The sequence below is a fragment of the Scardinius erythrophthalmus genome (assembly GCF_964197995.2).
Source record: "Scardinius erythrophthalmus genome assembly, chromosome: 13".
NCBI lineage: Eukaryota > Metazoa > Chordata > Actinopteri > Cypriniformes > Leuciscidae > Scardinius > Scardinius erythrophthalmus.
The window spans coordinates 773882-792790 of NC_138233.1; the positions used below are offsets into that span (position 1 = coordinate 773882).

An 18909-nucleotide genomic window follows, 5' to 3' on the forward strand; every position below is an offset into this window, starting at 1 on the left:
CTAACAAAACTTGCAAACTAGCGTTAGTGAAGCGGCCAGAGAGATCTTTCTGCCTCCAGTGAAGCCCCGCCCACACAAATACGTCACCATGTTTACCAACTGTAAAAGGGTCTATAGCCTCCTCTTGCAGAGGAGCTTTTACTTCTTGTTCCATTACCAGAGCCTGCTCGGGGCCAGCACTGTGGACAGGACCCCTCTGAACCCTGGCGGGCGAGACCTGAACCGAATGGTATAGGCTTTTTCGATCGTGTGCAGGACTCAACAAGATTTTGGTATTCTTGTTGGTAGACGTTTCCACTCTGCCAGAAAATCTACTAAGGGTTGGCGACTGAAACAGTGAAACAGTCTATATTGTTAAAAGCGCTGTATAAATGAAGGTGACTTGACTTGTAAGGAAACGAGTTCAGGGATGAACACGCCTCCTAAAGTGCTGTCCGTTCACCATTATAATGTTTGGTTCAAGGGTGCTTTATAGTTTCCTGGAAGAGAAGAGTGCGTTGTGAATCTGAACGCGACGAGAAGAAAAGACACTGACGGGATAGGATCTGAACAAAATCAATTTCTTTGAGAAACTATCTTTTTTTTGCTCTCTGATTTATATTTCTCCTTGGTGAGTACCAATTTCTTTATAAGAAATGTATTTAGGTGATGTGGATACTGTTTTTGGACTCTTAATGTGAAAAATACATTTGAAAAAGTGATCAGTGATATAAAAGATGTTTGAAAATGCTTTAAGTGTTTTCTAATACAATCTGTGAGTGCATATAGTTATGTTTAAATGTTTGAAGGACGTAGTAATTGTTGAGATTATATTTGTTCTGTTGTGAAGTGTGTGCGATGCGGTGCTAGCTTTGCTAGCTCTGTACATAAACTCTAGTGTGTTAATCAAGCACATGGTGACTAGCATGTATGTGTTGCCTATATCCAAATAATTGAAACAGACATTTTGGTCATTTGAAAATGTTTATTTGAATGAGTTACTGATGACTGTTTTGGCTTTGTTTTTGCAAGGCCGGGTTTTTTTTCTTGAAAAATTGCTGCTGTGATCCTGAATCCTGTCCTGGCTGTGGACTCTTATCCCAGGTTTGGACTGACGAGCCATCCCATCGTTTCGTACCAGGAAACAGAGTAAAAGGGTTTTCTGATTGGGTAGGACAGAACTGCACACATTGGCCCTCATTTATCATTCTTGCGTAGAAACGGGCGTATATATTGGCGTAAGATTATGCTTACACTCCTCTCATCGCCTGATTTATGAAGCTGTGCGTACCTTTGAAATCCAGGTGTACGCAACAGGGGCGTTTCTAGGTTTTAAAAACATCAGGGGCTGAGCCTGAAACATCAGGGGCTGGTGTGGGTAATAAGATAACATGATTCGATACAGAGAATAATGTATATTTTAGGCCTATATGCAGGGGGCAGACTGGTTAAAAAATTCAGTCCTGGCACTGTTGCCACACCAGCCCATATTACCACACAGACACACACATTAAAATGTGAAGTAGTTAGGGGGGTTCGGGGGCATGCTCCCCCGAGAAAATTTGGATTTCTCGGACCTACATATGTGCATTTTAAGGTGTTTGAAGGCCAACATTTTTTGATAACAATTATAGCTTTAAAAGCATGTTAGTGGGCAGTATACATAAATTATTTGTCAAGCAGATAACAGATTCTTAAAAATGAGAATGAGGATAAATGTTGAAATGAATGATCCACACTAGAAAATGGAAATGCAAAATGTTTCTGCTTATAGTTGACAATACACAATCACATATTCCAAACAGGAATGGCCTTAAATGAGAAATCTTTCAAGGATTATTTTGAATAGATGTAAACTTTTTAGCATTAAAGTTTGGTTTCAGCAACTTGTTTCTTTCTTGAGTTAATCAATGTTTTTGGCACTATTAAATCAGTTAAATCAAATTTCAATTGTTCACTCATAAAGACAGTCACTTGTCACCACCTACTGGCTTAATGATGCAAGTTGCGCTAACACAGACAAGCGGAGTGATACAAACTGTGAAAAGACTGATGCTGGTGAAATATTCAAACACATTCGAGGACCTTATATATATAGGCTACATATCAGAGTTAAATAGGAATACATTGTAATAATGTTAATCAAGCAGACTAAATCACACGACTGCGCAGCAATATTTAAGCTCATTATACAAATGAAATAATACAGATCTAGACAAATTGGGCTGCTTATAGTTAAAAGAATGTCATGAACGATCATTTAGGCTAGATGTAGGCCTATTTTTCACATTTTTGGTCACAAAATATTTCGTCAGTTTTGATGACTTTGCAATATTGATAAAATATTAGAATATTAAAAATGAAAAATGAGTAGGGCTACGCCAAAATGTGTAACTTATGTAGCCTACAAAGGAATACAAAAGCCCCGACATAGAGTTTTGACGCAGCTTTAATCTCCCTTTTGGTTATTTCAATACTTAATTGACGACAGAACACGACGTTACATGCTAGTAGTTTATTTTGCGTGATACAGGCGCGCCGCATTTGCGCGTGATTGAAGAGTGCGCGCCGCGAGCAAACGGCAGACACGACAGTAAGTTAGTTTTTCTCAGTTTTACTGACATATAGCCTGACAACATCTGGTCTGACAGAAGACTGTGCGGCGGTGCTGACTGCGTTATTTTTTATTATTTTTTTAATTGCTGTGAGATTGTTTGCTGTTGCGCGCAAATCCTGGAGATGAACTTGGATAGCTAAATCGCTCACGTGGTGCGTCTCTGTGTGAGAGTAACCATAGTAACTTTGATCTGCTTGAACACATTTTAATCGTCTTTAATACATGATTGATTCCGAATGATATATTAAAAGACCCGGTCAATTTTTTTAAAATAAATACAAAATTATTAAAAAATAATAATAATTATCAATAAATTCAATTTTTTGAGATCCGGGGCTATAAAAAAAACATCCGGGGCTGAAGCCCCGGATGCCCATGTCTAACGACGCGCCTGGTACGCAATACCTGCCCTTGATAAATGCCGCGGCTGAAATCGATCGTCATTAGAATAACACGCCCCTATATATTCAAGTCTCCGCTCCCCCCACGCCCTCATTTTACGCCATGGACACACGGAAGACGGCAAATTAAAGAGAAACTTCTTTGAGAAAGAGAAAGCGAAACCAGGGAAGTGGAAAGAAACAAAATTGATTTCTAGATTTTTATTATTAACGACGCTTATTGTTATTTAGAAGATGAATGTCGTTATTAGGGATGGGCATTCGATTAAATTTTCTTAGTCGATCGTCGGGAGAATTAACGATCGACTATCGATTAATCATTAATATTTTTATATTGAAATTCATTATTTCTTCAACTTTTTATAAATTAAAAATGCAATGAAAATACAAAAATACAGTTTGTTTGTCCTCGATGAGATCTTTATTACAAGAAGATCAACTTGTGGCAGTGAAACTGCACGTACTTGAAGATGCCCTGCGGTGCTCTAACAGCGGAACAGCGAGCCGGCGTTCTTAAACAGAGACCCATGGCCACTTCATCCGTTTTCTGTGATCGGATAACTATCCGATCGTGAAAAGACCAAATGTAAATGCCCTCCGAAACGCATTCGAGGCGGATTTAAACCCGATCGCTCAAACCACTTCAGGAGGAGATCTGAGACGCATTCCAGACGAAACTGGACAAGAATAAATGCATCTGGTTGTTGAAACTACATATGTAAATTTGACTTATCCCAAAAATGCTAAGAAATAAACATGTGAGAGCGTTTTATAGGCCTAGGCTATATGTCATGTTATAGCCAGATATGACGGCGTTAGTGGAACACGCATCACCACAGATGAGCATCTATTCAAGCCAACGTGCAAACTATCGCAAATCAAAGTGAAAGTCATTCATCAAAACACAATCATCTTCATTAAAAGTAAAGAACCGAAATGATCTTACCAGGGCTGTTGCCGCAATATTGTTGCAGTCTTTGATTTAGAAATTTTCGCTGATGATCAAAAAAATGCAGCCCATATCAGTTGCTTTCGGACGTGCAACAATTTAAATATGTAGCGCGGGAATTCAAGATCGGATTTATATCCGTTTTGCAAAAACACATTTATATGACCGGGTGTAAATGGAATCGTTTTGATAAATCAGATAGCTATTTGATCTGAGAAAACGCATGAAGTTCCCATAGAACTTCTGCACCAGTCCACTGATTTCTGTTGAGAAAGATAAGCATGTTGACATGATCTGGGATCAGATGCGACCGCAACCTGGTGACAGCAAGTCCAGCCGCTGAAAACACCCGCTCTGAGGGGACTGACGTTGCCGGGATCCACAGGTACCTCCGCGCTAAAATCAATTCCATTGCTTCAAGACTCACACTACGCAACGCAACCTGCATTAGATTAATCGATAACAAATAAACGTGATCGACGAAATTCTTAACGATCGATTATCGATCGTCGATTAATTATGCCCATCCCTAGTCGTTATTAATATTATTTGTATTATTATTACTATTATTATTATTATTATTTAAAAGAAGAAGAATATCATTTTTATTATTTTGTCAGTCTGAATTGTTTGTTTGGTCATTGAAAGCCTTTCATTACTAAACCCAGTCCGTGCACACCTGCCGGGCCTAACCCTGGCCTAACCATCGTTTCAAAGAATAGTACAACGGCGAGCGCGTCGAGTATAAACGCCTCGTCCGTTTGGGGAGGTGCGCGCGCAGTCTGCGGAGACTCGCGCTGAGGAGCCAGGCGAAAGTATAAACAAGGCTTGAAACGTCAGGTAAAGCGCACAGGCTCGCAACTTAAGGAATACATATGCCTACAAATCAAATGCTTTGGTAAAATCACACAAATTAAACATTGAAGTCCATGTTGCACAAAAATAAACACTGAAGTTTATAATTAGGCTACTATGTTGTTGTTTTTTTTACAGTAGGTCATAATATATCATATCTTTTAGTCAGTAGCGTACCGTGGGGTTTCAGTCAGGGCCTTCAGTAACAAGTTTTTTTGTAAACCGCGTTTCACACAAGCGCGTCATTTAGTATCGCTTTCTCTGGCAGCGCAAAATCAAACATAGCCTAAATGTCTTGCCCTTGTGGAGGATACAATTCGCTCTTCAGACCATTTACAAGAAAACATGAAGATATCAGAAAAGAGATCGTTTGTCTATTTCCTGCTCATCCCTCTCAAAGCGCAGAGCGGCTATATCCCAGCAAACACATACGTTGTGGAAAGCAACGTCTGTTGCACGCTGCATTTCTGCTATGGCAACGTCACTGTCTTATACGTGCTGGCAACATTGTAACAATGTAGACGCAAAAGGGCTGTAGCAATGTAGTTGCACAACATTCAGCAACTGAGAGATGACGTTTTTTTAATGCTAGATATAGATATAGATATCCCCATTTAGCATTTTATGCGTTGAGGTAAATTTTTAATTAGTCAGATGTTAGACAATTATATAGGCTACTTTTAAATTATTGTTTATCCTTATTATTGAATGGGGTTTTAGCTTAATTATAATCACCACCTGCCTGGCTGCAAGTGTACACTTTGAAGAGTAAAAAATACAGAAGGTTACGTTAATTCAACTTTACTGCATATGGTAATCAAATTGCACTTCCAAAAGTAATACATTTAATTTAAAAATAAAATAAATAAATAAACGAATATACAAATTTATTTTAAGTATAATAAATAAAACATAAAAGGCAAAAGCAGATCAGAACATTTCGTGTTTGTGCGGAGTGTGGAGCGCGCACTGCGCCGTGGAGGCGCCGATGCAATTACTTGTATTTTCCTATTAACAGTGGAAACAACTTAAAATAGGCTACTCCATAATTTTGACCGGGAACACTGGTCAACTAGCTTTATATGTCCACTTTTAAACGAAAAAAAAAAACGATTTAAGGTGACAATCTGTTAAGCTATACATTTGAAGATTTACTGTACCTTGAAGATTGTTGTATTATTCTATTGTATCTTCTTTTATGAAGATGAAGATTGACATTTCGTTAACTAAAAAAATAAGCACAAAATGTAAAAATTAAACAACTTATGTTCTGTTAGTGTTTTGAATTTTATATAATAATATCTCTAGGTAATGAAGATATATTAACAAAAAAAACGTTTATTGTATATAATACATACACACACACACACACACACACACACACACACACACACACACACACATATATATATATATATATATATATATATATATATATATATATGAAGAGTTCAGATGCAAAAACCTCTAAATGTCATCTGAAATTTCCTTCTAGAATGATCATTTTTATGAAGCTTGTATATTTAAGTTCAGTAATTTCACTTAAATGGCAATGAAAATGACCTATTAATTGCCATTTAAGTGAAATTATTGAACTTAAATATACAAGCTTGATAAAAATGATCATTCTAGAAGAAAATTTCAGATGGCATTTAGAGGTTTTTGCATCTGAACTCTTCATATATATATATATATATATATAAAGGGCCTCATTGATTAATTTTGCCTGGGCACCCCACTCAGTGTTCGCCTCTGCACGCACACATCGCACTGTATTATAACAGCTATATAGAATCAGAATCAGAATAAGAAATTGCTTTATTGACAAGTGTGCTTGCACACACAATTAATTTTTCTTGGTACTGAAGAGTACTAAGGCACATCAAAGCATCACCATCTACAGCCCAAACTCCAGCAATACCAATCAGTTAACACTATAACAAAAATGCTGTATAAAATAGGCAATAACTGTATCTCTCCTAAACAGTGAGACACTCACCCATTAGGCCTAGGCCTACTTATAAATGAAATCCATCCTCCGATCCTTTCTGATGAAACGTTCAATGACCTCATCATGCAGTTGTGCATCCTGCTTAAGATGAATGAGCAGCTCCTTCTCAATGGCAATAGATGCTAGTGCAGAGAGTCGTGTTTGTCCGGTTGTATTCCGTGAATACGTTTTGATGCGCTTGAGAGCTGAGAAAGATCGCTCAACTGATGCGGTGGACACTGGTATGGTCACGATCAAGCAGGTGAGGGCATACAGCTGTGACATGCTGACTGCAAGCCCCGTGCTCCTCAGAAATGTCAGTAGGTCACTTGGACTCTTTCCCTGAAAGTTTGTCATGCTGTACATCACTTTGAGCTCAGCTCTGAGTCTGCCCAGGTCAAACTGTGCGCCATAGCTCTCATCCAGGCTCCTGAGCTCTGCTTCAGGAAATGTCTGCTTGAACTTTGCAAACAGCTGTGCATCCAGCAATGCAACAAACAGTAGTCGCTTGTGATCCTCAAATCGATTGTTGATTTGTGTGATGATGCTGTCGATTAGTGCTGCGTGTAGCTGTCTGTAGTGCGCGCGCACGTCTGTTCGGCCTCTGCCTGCGCTCGGCTGTCCTGCGGCCTCCGCTGTCCTCTCATCTATGCCATCAAATTTCCCACGCTCATCTTCAAGAATCAGGCAAAAATCTGCAATTCTGGACAGACTGAATTGCACATCTAAGCTCTTATTTTGCAGTATTCCGAAGAGCACATCAGCAAAGTCAAAAATGTCGATGAAAGAAAAAAGAAAAAAACAAAAGTCAAAGCTTTTCAATTGTGACAAGTGTCCTGATGCACAATGTACAGTTTCACGGTCAAAATCCTCCGCGTGATCGAGGATGTGCTGGAAAAGCATTACCAGCTCAGCTCTTTTGTCATGGACCGTGCCCACCAACCTGGAGTTAAAGTTCCATCTCACCTGAGAGACCCGCGGCAGCCGCCTCTCGCAAAACTCATCCAGCAGTTTTGTGCGCTTGGGAGAACGTGTAAAAAATGCAGACAATCCTCCCAGATTCGCAAAAAAAATCTTGCAATCCTTGATTTTTGATGCTCCCTGAGACATCACAAGATTTAATGTGTGTGCATAACAGTGCACAAAAAGAGCCTGAGGAATGTCTTCTTTTACGCGCCCCTGTACCCCATTAAGTCCGGATGCCATTACAGCGGCTCCGTCATAACACTGCGCGACTAACTTTGTTTTGCAATCAACACTTCAAGTACTGAAGCTGCTAGATCGTGAGCTCGTTTTTTTCCTGTAACATCCTCAAACTTTAAAAATCTTTCTTTTACTCCAATGTCAGTGACATATCGGAGTACAAATGACAGCTGTGCAGCGTTGCTGCAATCGGTGGTCTCATCCACCATAACTGCGACAAACTTTGTGTTGGTAATCTCTTTTTTGATGGAATCATTTAGCACCTCAGCAACAGCATTTATGAGATCGTTCTGAATTTTCCCCGATGTTCCCATAAAAACAGTGGCCGTGGCAAGGTGGTGTCTCAAGTCAGCATCGTATTCTGATAGCAGAGACAGTAACTCCAAGTAATTACCTCGATTCATCGACTCATTCCCCTCGTCATGTCCCCTGAAAGACAATTCTTGCTGTCCCAAAAATATGACACAATCAATGAGGCGCTTCAGCATGTCCCGGTTTTTCTTGACTCTCACATTGTGCAGGCTTGTCTCTCGTCTCCGCTGGTCATCCAGCTGCAAATCCACCCTGGACTCACCAAAGGTCTTTAAATGTACCACTGCTGTGAGGTGACGCTCGGATGCCTGGTGTTTGATAGCTGCCTTGGTGAAGCTATTAAGGCTGTTAAAACCCGTGCTGTTCCATGTTCCCGCACAGTTATTAAAAAGCAAACACGGCCAGCAAAATAGCTTGTTCCGCTCAGTGCTAGCTGTTAGCCAGTCATAGCGGTCGTAGTTTCCCTCGGTGAAGTGCCGCACAAAACCTTTTCCGGCCTTCGTCAGCCCATCTAGCTTAGGTGTGAATCTTCCTTTTGTTATGATATCTTTCTTCTCTCCAAACGAACGCCTTGAAAAAGGCACACGAAGGAGATCGAAAACAGAATCGATAAGAGCAAGAGGTAAGGCAACGGCCATACTCGGTTCACTGACATCGCTCACAACCATAGACTGTAAAAAAAAATAAACACAACCCGCCAAAATTTCAAATGGATGATGACATCAGCGGGGGCTAGCGCCTACACATCGCTGGCCCCCTGGGGGCGTTCTGTCACTGAACATCAAATTTGATTGGCTAATGATACACGTCAGTCAAAGTTATCATCAAATGGAAATTTTCAGTTTCAACGGAAGGCTAGCTATTACTACTAGTGCTGGTCCACGGAGCTGTGATGCCTTTAGATGACATTTGGAGAATCCACATGAAAATAACAACATTCTTTCTGGAAATATAATCGTAAAAATGAAAAAAAAAATTAGATTTTTACAGGGCCATATGGAAAATTCATCTCAGCCTCACAAAAATAAAAAATAAAAATAATATATATTTTAGATATATATATTTTAGATTTTGACAGGGCCAGCAGAGAAGGCCCTGATGGCCCTGACAGCCCACCTCTGCTTTTAGTTTGTCAGTGCATTTTGTGCTGTTAGGAATTGTTTTTCTGCGCATTCCCGCACTCAAAACGTGCGTACACCACCTCCTGAGCTGGCGTAGGATTTGAGCGTGCCGTACGCCAACGTCCATATCGATAAATCTCAAAGTCACCGTGGTTTTGGGTGTACGCCAGGTGTACGCTGGAAATTTGGTGTACGCACTTTTGATAAATGAGGGCCATTGTGTTTTTCAAGTTTTCCCGGATTTCACTGAAGACAAAATTATGTTTTTTTCCCTTTCCCTTTCTCTTCATGCACTGAACTGCATTCATTTTTTGATGAACATTCCTACTCAGTAACTTTTTTTGGAATTTGAAAACAAGAAAATGAACTTGAAATTGAGACACTGAGGTGTCTCGATTTTGTTTTTGTGCGTTTATCATTTATTTGAAATACTGTGTGTTACTGTCATCTATTTGTTTTTCTTTTTTTTTTCATTCTTTTTAATTTCTTTTAAAAAAAATAGATACAACTCATGCAAAATAACAACAAAAAATACACTTACCTTTTCATTAATTAGCTGCATTCCAGTGGTCTGAGTGGTTCATTTATTTTATTCTTTCTTATTATTATCTTTGAAAATTTTTGTTTCAGTGAGTTGTCACGACCGGCTCGAGGACGTGGCAAATGAAATGGAGGAGTTAGTGATTGGTTTGCAGAAATAAAGATTTATTAACATAAATAGAAAAATATAAGCAAGAAAACATGATCATCTGTAATGTCTGTTAGGTGCATGAATGTAAGGGTATCAATCACAAAAAACAAAATACTAAATCAAATAACAAAACCAGTTTAACCCAAAAACAAAACCAAGCCAACTCAAAATAACGCGGAGAAAGACCTCTCCCTCAACACTAGCCAGCATAAGCTTTTATAGAGGGATGAACAGGTGGACATCGTTCCCTTGATGAGTCTCCCAGCCACACCCACCAACCGGCCGTAGCAGGGAAGAGTAGAGACTCGTCACAGAGTCGATCCAAATCTTCTGTTTCTGGTCCATAGTTTTGATTTTATAGGATCTAGTAACTGAGCCGTGTGCTACACAATACAATACAATACAAAATTACAATAAAATTGACTTTGACTTAGTACTTTACAGTGGTGATCAGAATTAATGGCACCCCTGGTAAATATGATCAAATATGGCTGTAAAAAATAAATCTGCATCGTTTATCCCTTTGATCTTTCATTCAAAAAAATTGCAAAATCCTTACCTTTCATTGAAGTAAAAGAATTGAAAGTGGGGGGGGGGGGGGGGGGGAATCACATTATGAAATAAATATTTTTCTCCAAAACACTTCGGCCACAATTATTCATACACTTTTATTAAATACTTAGTATAATAGGCTTTCTGACCCCCAAGACTCAACTAACCTCTGCAATTCTCCATCTGTGATTATTGGAGAGTCTTTGGCCACTCAAACCATTCTCCTCATCAACGTGCATTAAGACAGTATAGACACACGTCCTCTTCCTGGCAGATTCGTAACATCTTTAGTTGATTGGAACTTCTTAATTATTGTCCTGATGGTCAAAATGGGGATTTTCAGTGCTTTAGCTGTTTTCTTACAGCCACTTTCTATTTTGTGAAGCTCAACAATCTTTTGCTGCACATCAGAACTATATTCTTTGGTTTTACTCATTGTGATGATTAAGAGAATTTGGCCTTTGTGTTTCCTCATATTTAAACTCCTGTGGAACAAGAAGTCATAGCTGGACAGTTTCATGTTCCTAGTCACCCTGCTGTGCTAAATACAGGTAAATATAAATATTTTACTCGTAAACAAAATCTAGGGGTGCCAATAATTGTGTTTTGGAGAAAAACATTTATTTCATAATGTGACCCCCCCCCCCCCCCCCGGATTTATTTTTTAAAGCCATTTTTGATCATATTTACTGGGGTGCCATTACTTCTGTTCACAGCTGTATATACAGGAGGGCTCTGTTAAAACTGTGAGAGAGAAATCTCTCATCTTCATATGTGATCTTGACTAATTTAAAGAGTGTGGGAAAAAATAGCTCAAAACCATCTATAAAAATACATGATTAACAGCAAACCATTAGATCTTAATTTATTTAATTTTTTTTATTATCCTGTGTTGCAGGTTAAGGCAAAATGGCAGGTATTATTCCCAAACACAAAATTAAAGGAGTTGATTTCTGTGGATCAAGCAACTACCATTACATCATCCGCTCTGATCTCGGCTGCTATATGAGGTCGAGTGATTTCAGAGAAGGGTCAGACCTCAGTATTCATGCTCTGCACCCCTGCTGCCAACATGGAGACCATTACCTTGCTGACTCGCGTTGGTTTTACATCATTAAGGGTGATCAAATCCGCAGAGTCACTGACCTGACAGAAGACACTGATTCCTCAGTCTTCACCCTTCATCCAAACTGTCGGGGCGGAGACCATTACCTGGCGGCCTTTGACTGGTTTTACGTCATCTTCCAGGAAAAGGACATGTACAGAAGAACAAGACACCTGTTCAATTTTGGTCTTTTCCCAAACTGTAGTACTGATGAATTTCCTCTGCGTTCCTATTGCACAGATGCTCTCTATTACTGGGGTGATAAGGATCACTTCTACTTCCTCAAGCCAGCCTCAGATTGGGTTGAATACTACAAAGGTACCGACCTCAACACAGCTGAGTGCGATGCTGTCTCATCCGTTCACCCCGATGTTCTGAACTTCCTGCCAGGCGGGCTGTCGGGCTGCCCGCATTCGGCAAGTGGGTGAACATTAAAACTGTTAGTAATGACAGTCCCACACCAGCAGGGGCGGATCTAGAAAAATATTTATGGGGTGGCGAGAGGGGGGCAGGAATTTTTGAGGGGTGGCAAAATATGGCAGACGTATATACACTGAATTTAATCACAGTTAAATTGGCCATAACTTTTAATTTGTTGCTGCCAATAGGGATGGGTATCATTCGGTATTACTACTCTTACCAATACTCCTTATCGATCCGGTACTTTAACGGTATTCTTATCGGTTCTTTTTGTTATATAAAAAAAAAGGAAAAAAATTTTTTTTAGAACACAATTAATATTGTTTTATATTTTGAAATGTAAAATAAATATACATAGCAAAAGAAAAAGCAATGCTTTAACAAAGCAAATAAAACATACGTTATGCAGAAGGGTGCAGGCTTTTGTGTTTTATATACAGAAGACATAGGACACCAAAAACAAAGTACAAACACATGGTCAAACAAAAAAAGTATACAATTAAACAAATATACAAATTATAGACCCAGTGCTTTAATTTCAGTAATGTCTGACATTACTGTTCAGGAGTAATATGGGCTAAAAAGACATATAATAAAGTCAGATTTAAAATAACACTGCATAGTTTATCATAGATAGATTAAAGATTCAAGAGCTGCGACTGATTTTCTCTTTGCCTTTTGTAGTTTGGTTCACATTAATGGAGCAATCGTCAGCAGGATTATTAGACTGCTGCCTCTTTAAGACCAAATGCAGATCTATTCATTATTACGCATCATATTTTCTCCCAACTATTAACGCCCATACTTAATCCTATTGTATTTGTTATTTCCCCAGTTGTAGCCTGGTTTCATTGCTGTGATATCTGAGAGAAATTGGATTTAATAGGACTGCTTAGCGAATCAAAAGATCGATCTCCTAACTGGCACTGTATTGTGTGTTGTAACGTAACGTCTGCGTAACGGCGACCATCAGTAAACGTTATGGATACAAACAATATTTTATATTTTTTATTAAGCTGTTCTTGTCTTCACTAAAATAAAAATTAGGCCAATCAAAGGGAAGAGTGCTCTTACAAATCACGAGGGAGCGATTTGACCGCTGATTTTGGCTAACGTAATAGACTCGCTGTTTTTGCTGATGCTGAATCGTCTTTAGCATACAATACATTCATTACAAATGTAACTTTAAGTTAAACGTGTGTTTAAACTACACCTGGGGAAACTCAATTCACCTTCAGAGGCTCTGTCAGGGGCAGCTCAGTCTCTCCAGTAGGGTTGCAACTTGCAAGACACTGCGTACTGCAGACAGATGCACTCTGCTGCCACTGGTGAAATTTCGCGGGGGTCGCTGCCGTGCTAGTGATGGGTGAAACCATTGTGAGGGGGAGGGGATTCTAAATCGGCGATTTCTGTTTGAGAGGAGTTTGTTGCGGGTCTCATTGTCCTTCAACGTGTAGGCTATGAACATAAAATATCCTTAAAAAATATTATCTGATTTATAAATGGGGTGGCAGCAGGGGTGGCAAGACTGTATCCCAGGGGTGGCAGCTGCCACCCTTTGCCACCCCGTAGATCCGCCACTGCACACCAGTGACATGGCAAAAGAAAATTACTAAAAAGGTTGGATACAATAAGGAGAAGATGTCCGAGATCTCACACAACTGGAAGATAGCAGCGTCAGGCTCGATCTCATCTGGAAATCTCGCAGGGTTAATTGCACAGTGTCAGTTCTCCTTTTCGGCAGAATACGGAGGTTCAAGTGTGAAGACTGGGAAGGAAATCTGGAATGAAGAGACTGTGGTGGAAGAGGAACTATCATTTGAGCTGAAGCCGCATGAGCGTCTGTTTCTGTGGCAGTACCAGCTGGGTCTCGGATCAGAACCGGTGTTGTTCTGCCGGGATTTGAAGATTACCGATAAGCCGGACCCTCCGACTGAAGTCCCGCTGCCCATCCATCTTGGGGTATGTGTTCGTGAATACTGTCAGATGCAGTAGCCAGTTTGCTTTATCTTATTTTTTACATCTGTTAGTTAGTACTCATTTATAATCTGTAACAAGTATTCTTTTCATTTGATTATTTTAATAAAGTTTGTTAAACATCTGACTGGACACCAGGGCCCGTATTCATAAAGAATCTAAGAATCCTCTCAGAAAACTCTTAATTTAGCTTAAACACTTTTACGTAGGAGTCTTAGCTTAAGAGCGATTCGGGACCGATCTGAGAGCAACTCTGAGTAAGGAAAAGACAAAAACTTTTATCTTAGTAAGAAGGCGGGGTTGACCCCGTTGCTATGTATGACACAATCTTTTGAAGACTGTGATTGGTTGGTTGTCCAAGAAGGGGAAAGAAGTGATTTTAAGTATAGGGTCTATTCTAAGCCTTCACTTTGAAATTACATGCGTAATTTTTCCTATTTGACCGTTCTCACACACACACATTATATATAAATCCTTATTTTATTAACCATGCTGTTGATTTCCTATAAGGTATTTGCTTGGCTTAGAATGATAAAAATTGTTCCACTCTTTCTAATTACACTGATTGCTGGCATGTCTATTTAAATGGTGGTTTGAATGTTGGTTTTAATGTATCAAACATGGAATTTTCCCAGTTGCCAAATATCGTAATGTAGTGATTACTTTCATTTCGGGCGCTATGGCATTTCTGCGCTGTGTCGGAGATATTAGCGTGTCTCTAAAAAGATCTGTCACAAACATGATCTCTGCACGATCTAATCTATAGCGCTTTATTAACTCACTGTCATCCATTGTCTGCAACACATTTCTTCTCCCTCTTCGTCTTTCTGCCATTTTCTCCTCTGCTAAAGAAACTCTTAAGCCTCTTAAAAGTCCTCGTCCGTGCTCCTAACAATTTTGACCTAAAGACCTCTTTTAAGGGTTAAGATGCTTTCTGAATTACTTTTTTCTTTACTAGGATTTTTTCTTTAAATTTAAGAGTAAACGCCCACATTTCTAAGAATTTTCTTAGAATTTTGTCACTAGGAGCTACTCTTTGCATTAAGATTCTTTATGAATACGGGCCCAGATTCTTTGAGTACCGTTTTCTTCTGTCGGGGGCCAGGAAGTCCTTCTGTGAAGATACGCATGAGGGGTAAGACATTCTTTTTGATAAAATAATTATTACCATGTGTTTTGATTTGATCATACAGCCTAGCCAAAGAGGCAGCATGTAACAAGGGTTCCTATATATACGAGCGCTTTTTGTATGAGTGTTGTTGCGTTTTTGATTTTGATGTCGTTGCAGCCCTGGAGAGAATATAAACCATCTTCAATTTAGTTTTTTTTTTTTTTACTAAAATTCTTTGATTGATATTGCTCTGCTGTATTTCTTAACTTGATAAACTCGAACGAGGACAAGTTAACAATATATATTGCTTGAACTGCTTACAAGGTAATTAGTCTTTGTAAATCCTTTCACAGGATAGAGCTGAAAGTATTATAACCTTTTGATGATTTGCTACAAACCTTTTTTGTGTTTTATTGCTTAAACAGTATTTTAATCTTTTGTATAAATACATTTTATTTAATAAAGAAAAGTATTGTTTCTTTATACTTCAGCTCACAAAAGACAGTTCTATAAATATTATACCAGAGCATTATAAGTACAGGTGCTGGTCATAAAATTAGAATATCATCAAAAAGTTGATTTATTTCAAGAATTCAACTTAACAGGTGAAACTAATATATTATATAGACTCATTACATGCAAACTGAGATATTTCAAGCCTTTATTTGTTATAATTTGGATGATTATGGCTTACAGCTTATGAAACCACAAAATCAAAATCCCAGAAAATTAGAATATTACTTAAGACCAATACAAAAAAAATATTTTTAGAAAAGCTGGCCAACTGAAAAGTATGAACATGAAAAGTATGAGCATGTACAGCACTCACTACTTAGTTGGGGCTCCTTTTGCCTGAAGTACTGCAGCAATGCGGCGTGGCATGGAGTCGGTCAGTCTGTGGCATGGAGTCGGTCAGTCTGTGGCATGGAGTCGGTCAGTCTGTGGCATGGAGTCGGTCAGTCTGTGGCATGGAGTCGATCAGTCTGTGGCATGGAGTCGATCAGTCTGTGGCATGGAGTCGATCAGTCTGTGGCATGGAGTCGGTCAGTCTGTGGCATGGAGTCGGTCAGTCTGTGGCATGGAGTCGGTCAGTCTGTGGCATGGAGTCGGTCAGTCTGTGGCACTGCTCAGGTGTTACGAGAGCCCAGGTTGCTCTGATTGGGGCCTTCAGCTCTTCTGCATTGTTGGGTCTGGCGTATCGCATCTTCCTCTTCACAACACCCCATAGATTTGCTATAGGGTTAAGGTCAGGCGATTTTGCTGGCCAATTAAGAACAGGGATACCATGGTCCTTAAACCAGGTACTGATAGCTTTGGCACTGTGTGCAGGTGCCAAGTCCTGTTGGAAAATGAAATCTGCATCTCCATAAAGTTGGTCAGCAGCAGGAAGCATGAAGTGCTCTGGAAATGTCCTGGTAGACGGCTGCGTTGACCTTGGACCTCAGAAAACACAGTGGACCAACACCAGCCGATGACACGGCTCCCCAAACCAACACAGACTGTGGAAACTTCACACTGGACTTCAAGCATCTTGGATTGTGTGCCTCTCCATTCCTCCTCCAGACTCTGGGACCTTGGTTTCCAAATGAGCTCATCAGAAAAGAGGACTTTGGTCCACTGTGCTTTATTAAATCCAGAGTCAACGCAGCCGTCCACCAGGACATGTCCAGAGCACTTCATGCTTCCTTCATTCTCCAGCAGGATTTGCACCGGCCCACACTGCCAAAATAACCAAAACCTGGCTCAATGACCATGGTATCACTGCGTAATTACTGTGTGATTTCATGTAATATTCTAATTTTCTGGGATTTTGATTTCGTGGTTTCATAAGCTGTAAGCCATAATCATCAAAATTATAACAAATAAAGGCTTGAAATATCTCAGTTTGCATGTAATGAGTCTATATAATGTATTAGTTTCACCTGTTAAGTTGAATTCTTGAAATAAATCAACTTTTTGATGATATTCTAATTTTATGATCAGCACCTATATATCTTATACTATTCGTCAAAGTATCCTGGTACAAGGTTCTTCTGGAAGGTAAGCATAAACTTTGATAGGCATAACGCATAAATAAGTATTGTTACACAATGGGGATATAATATTCCTAGACTTGCTGATATGTGTTAGACAAGCCAAGGGAGTTGACCTGACAGCACAAGGCTATCTAGTTAACTTTGGTTACTATGAGGCTAATCAGGAAATGTGATAGTATCAGATCTCAGTACATTATAGATGTGCAATCGAATTCTACTAAAATGTTTGATGCAGAACTCATAAAAAGCTTGTTTTTTTATTTGCTTTCTGTGTAAAACATGGGCTTCACCTGTATCCAGAATAATTTATAATCTACTGTTAATAATCTGCATTAAATAATTATATTAATAATTTTGTATTCATCTTTTTGATCATCACTTTGTGTCACACACCCTTCCATGGAAACACATCAGTTAATCATAGTTTATTATTAATAGTACTGTTAGCTCATTAACAGTCTATACACCAGCAGTTCTTCATTCATTGTCACTGTAATTAACACATTATTTTTTATTTAGCTCATATGCAATTTTATGTATTTTTATTATCCTTTGTTAACAACTTGATAAATACACATATCTGATGTATTTTAAACAGTGTATTAAAGTTGTTATTGCTCATCAAAACATGATGAAGCCCTGAGGCCCTCCAGTAGCTAGATGATACACACACACACACACACACACACACACACACACACACACACACACACACACACACACACACACACTCTCTCTCTCTCTCTCTCTCTCTCTCTCTCTCTCTCTCTCTCTCTCACTCTCTCTCTGTCTGACACACACACACACACACACACACACTCTCTCTCTCTCTCTCACACACACACACACACACACACACACACACTGTAACAGTTTTATAAAGTTACTTTTGTAAAATCATAATATAGGGTCCTTCAACCTGTTTAAGATGCTTCAGAATATTTGTGTCATTCCTCTCTTGCTGATACAGTGTAACTGCTGTTGCTATGGTTACCAGTGTAACTGCTGTTGCTAATGGTTACCAGTGTAACTGCTGTTGCTAATGGTTACCAGTATAACTGCTGTTGCTATGGTTACCAGTGTAACTGCTGTTGCTATGGTTACCAGTGTAACTGCTGTTGCTATAGACCCTTTTACAGTTGGTAAACATGGTGACGTATTTGTGTGGGCGGGGCTTCACTGGAGGCAGAAAGATCTCTCTGGCCGCTTCACTAACGCTAGTTTGCAAGTTTTGTTAGCTGTTTTTTTTAACAATGACTGGAGAAAATCCGATTTTGTCTTAATGTTCAAGGTCACTCACTGTCCAGGACCGCGATTGTTATTTGCAAAAGTTAATTTTAACGGACGGAACCAGATGACCGTACACGCTCAGTCAATGGACGATATGACAGGATTAACGTTAACGCTACCTCCGGCTGAGTGGCCTGACTTCTACACCTACCGAGGGTAAAGAGAAACTGAGGGCATATATACTGTATATATATATTTAGATGCCTATAACTATGTGCTGAATGGTCATGTAAAGATTTGAGTGTACGATCCGCAGTTCTGCCTAGCCAGCGCCAAGACGACAATGTAAAGAGGGACACT

General features: G+C 39.4%; 1 protein-coding gene across 4 annotated transcripts in view; it reads left to right on the top strand.

Annotated features, from left to right (window-relative positions):
• Positions 1-14296, top strand: part of LOC308700846 (uncharacterized protein) — a 15219-nt gene extending 923 nt beyond the window's left edge. The window contains exons 1-4 of one of the 4 annotated variants that reach the window (XM_081382673.1): positions 71-610; positions 1012-1149; positions 11168-11221; positions 11569-14296. In XM_081382673.1, coding sequence (XP_081238799.1) covers positions 11580-12203 — 624 coding nt within the window. In that variant the 5' untranslated portion in view covers positions 71-610; positions 1012-1149; positions 11168-11221; positions 11569-11579 and the 3' untranslated portion in view covers positions 12204-14296. Of the gene's footprint in view, positions 1-70; positions 611-1011; positions 1150-11167; positions 11222-11568 lie in introns of those variants that run through there. The other 3 variants (XM_081382672.1, XM_081382671.1, XM_081382674.1) reach the window with 3 other exon arrangements.
• Positions 14297-18909: the final 4613 nt, after the last annotated feature.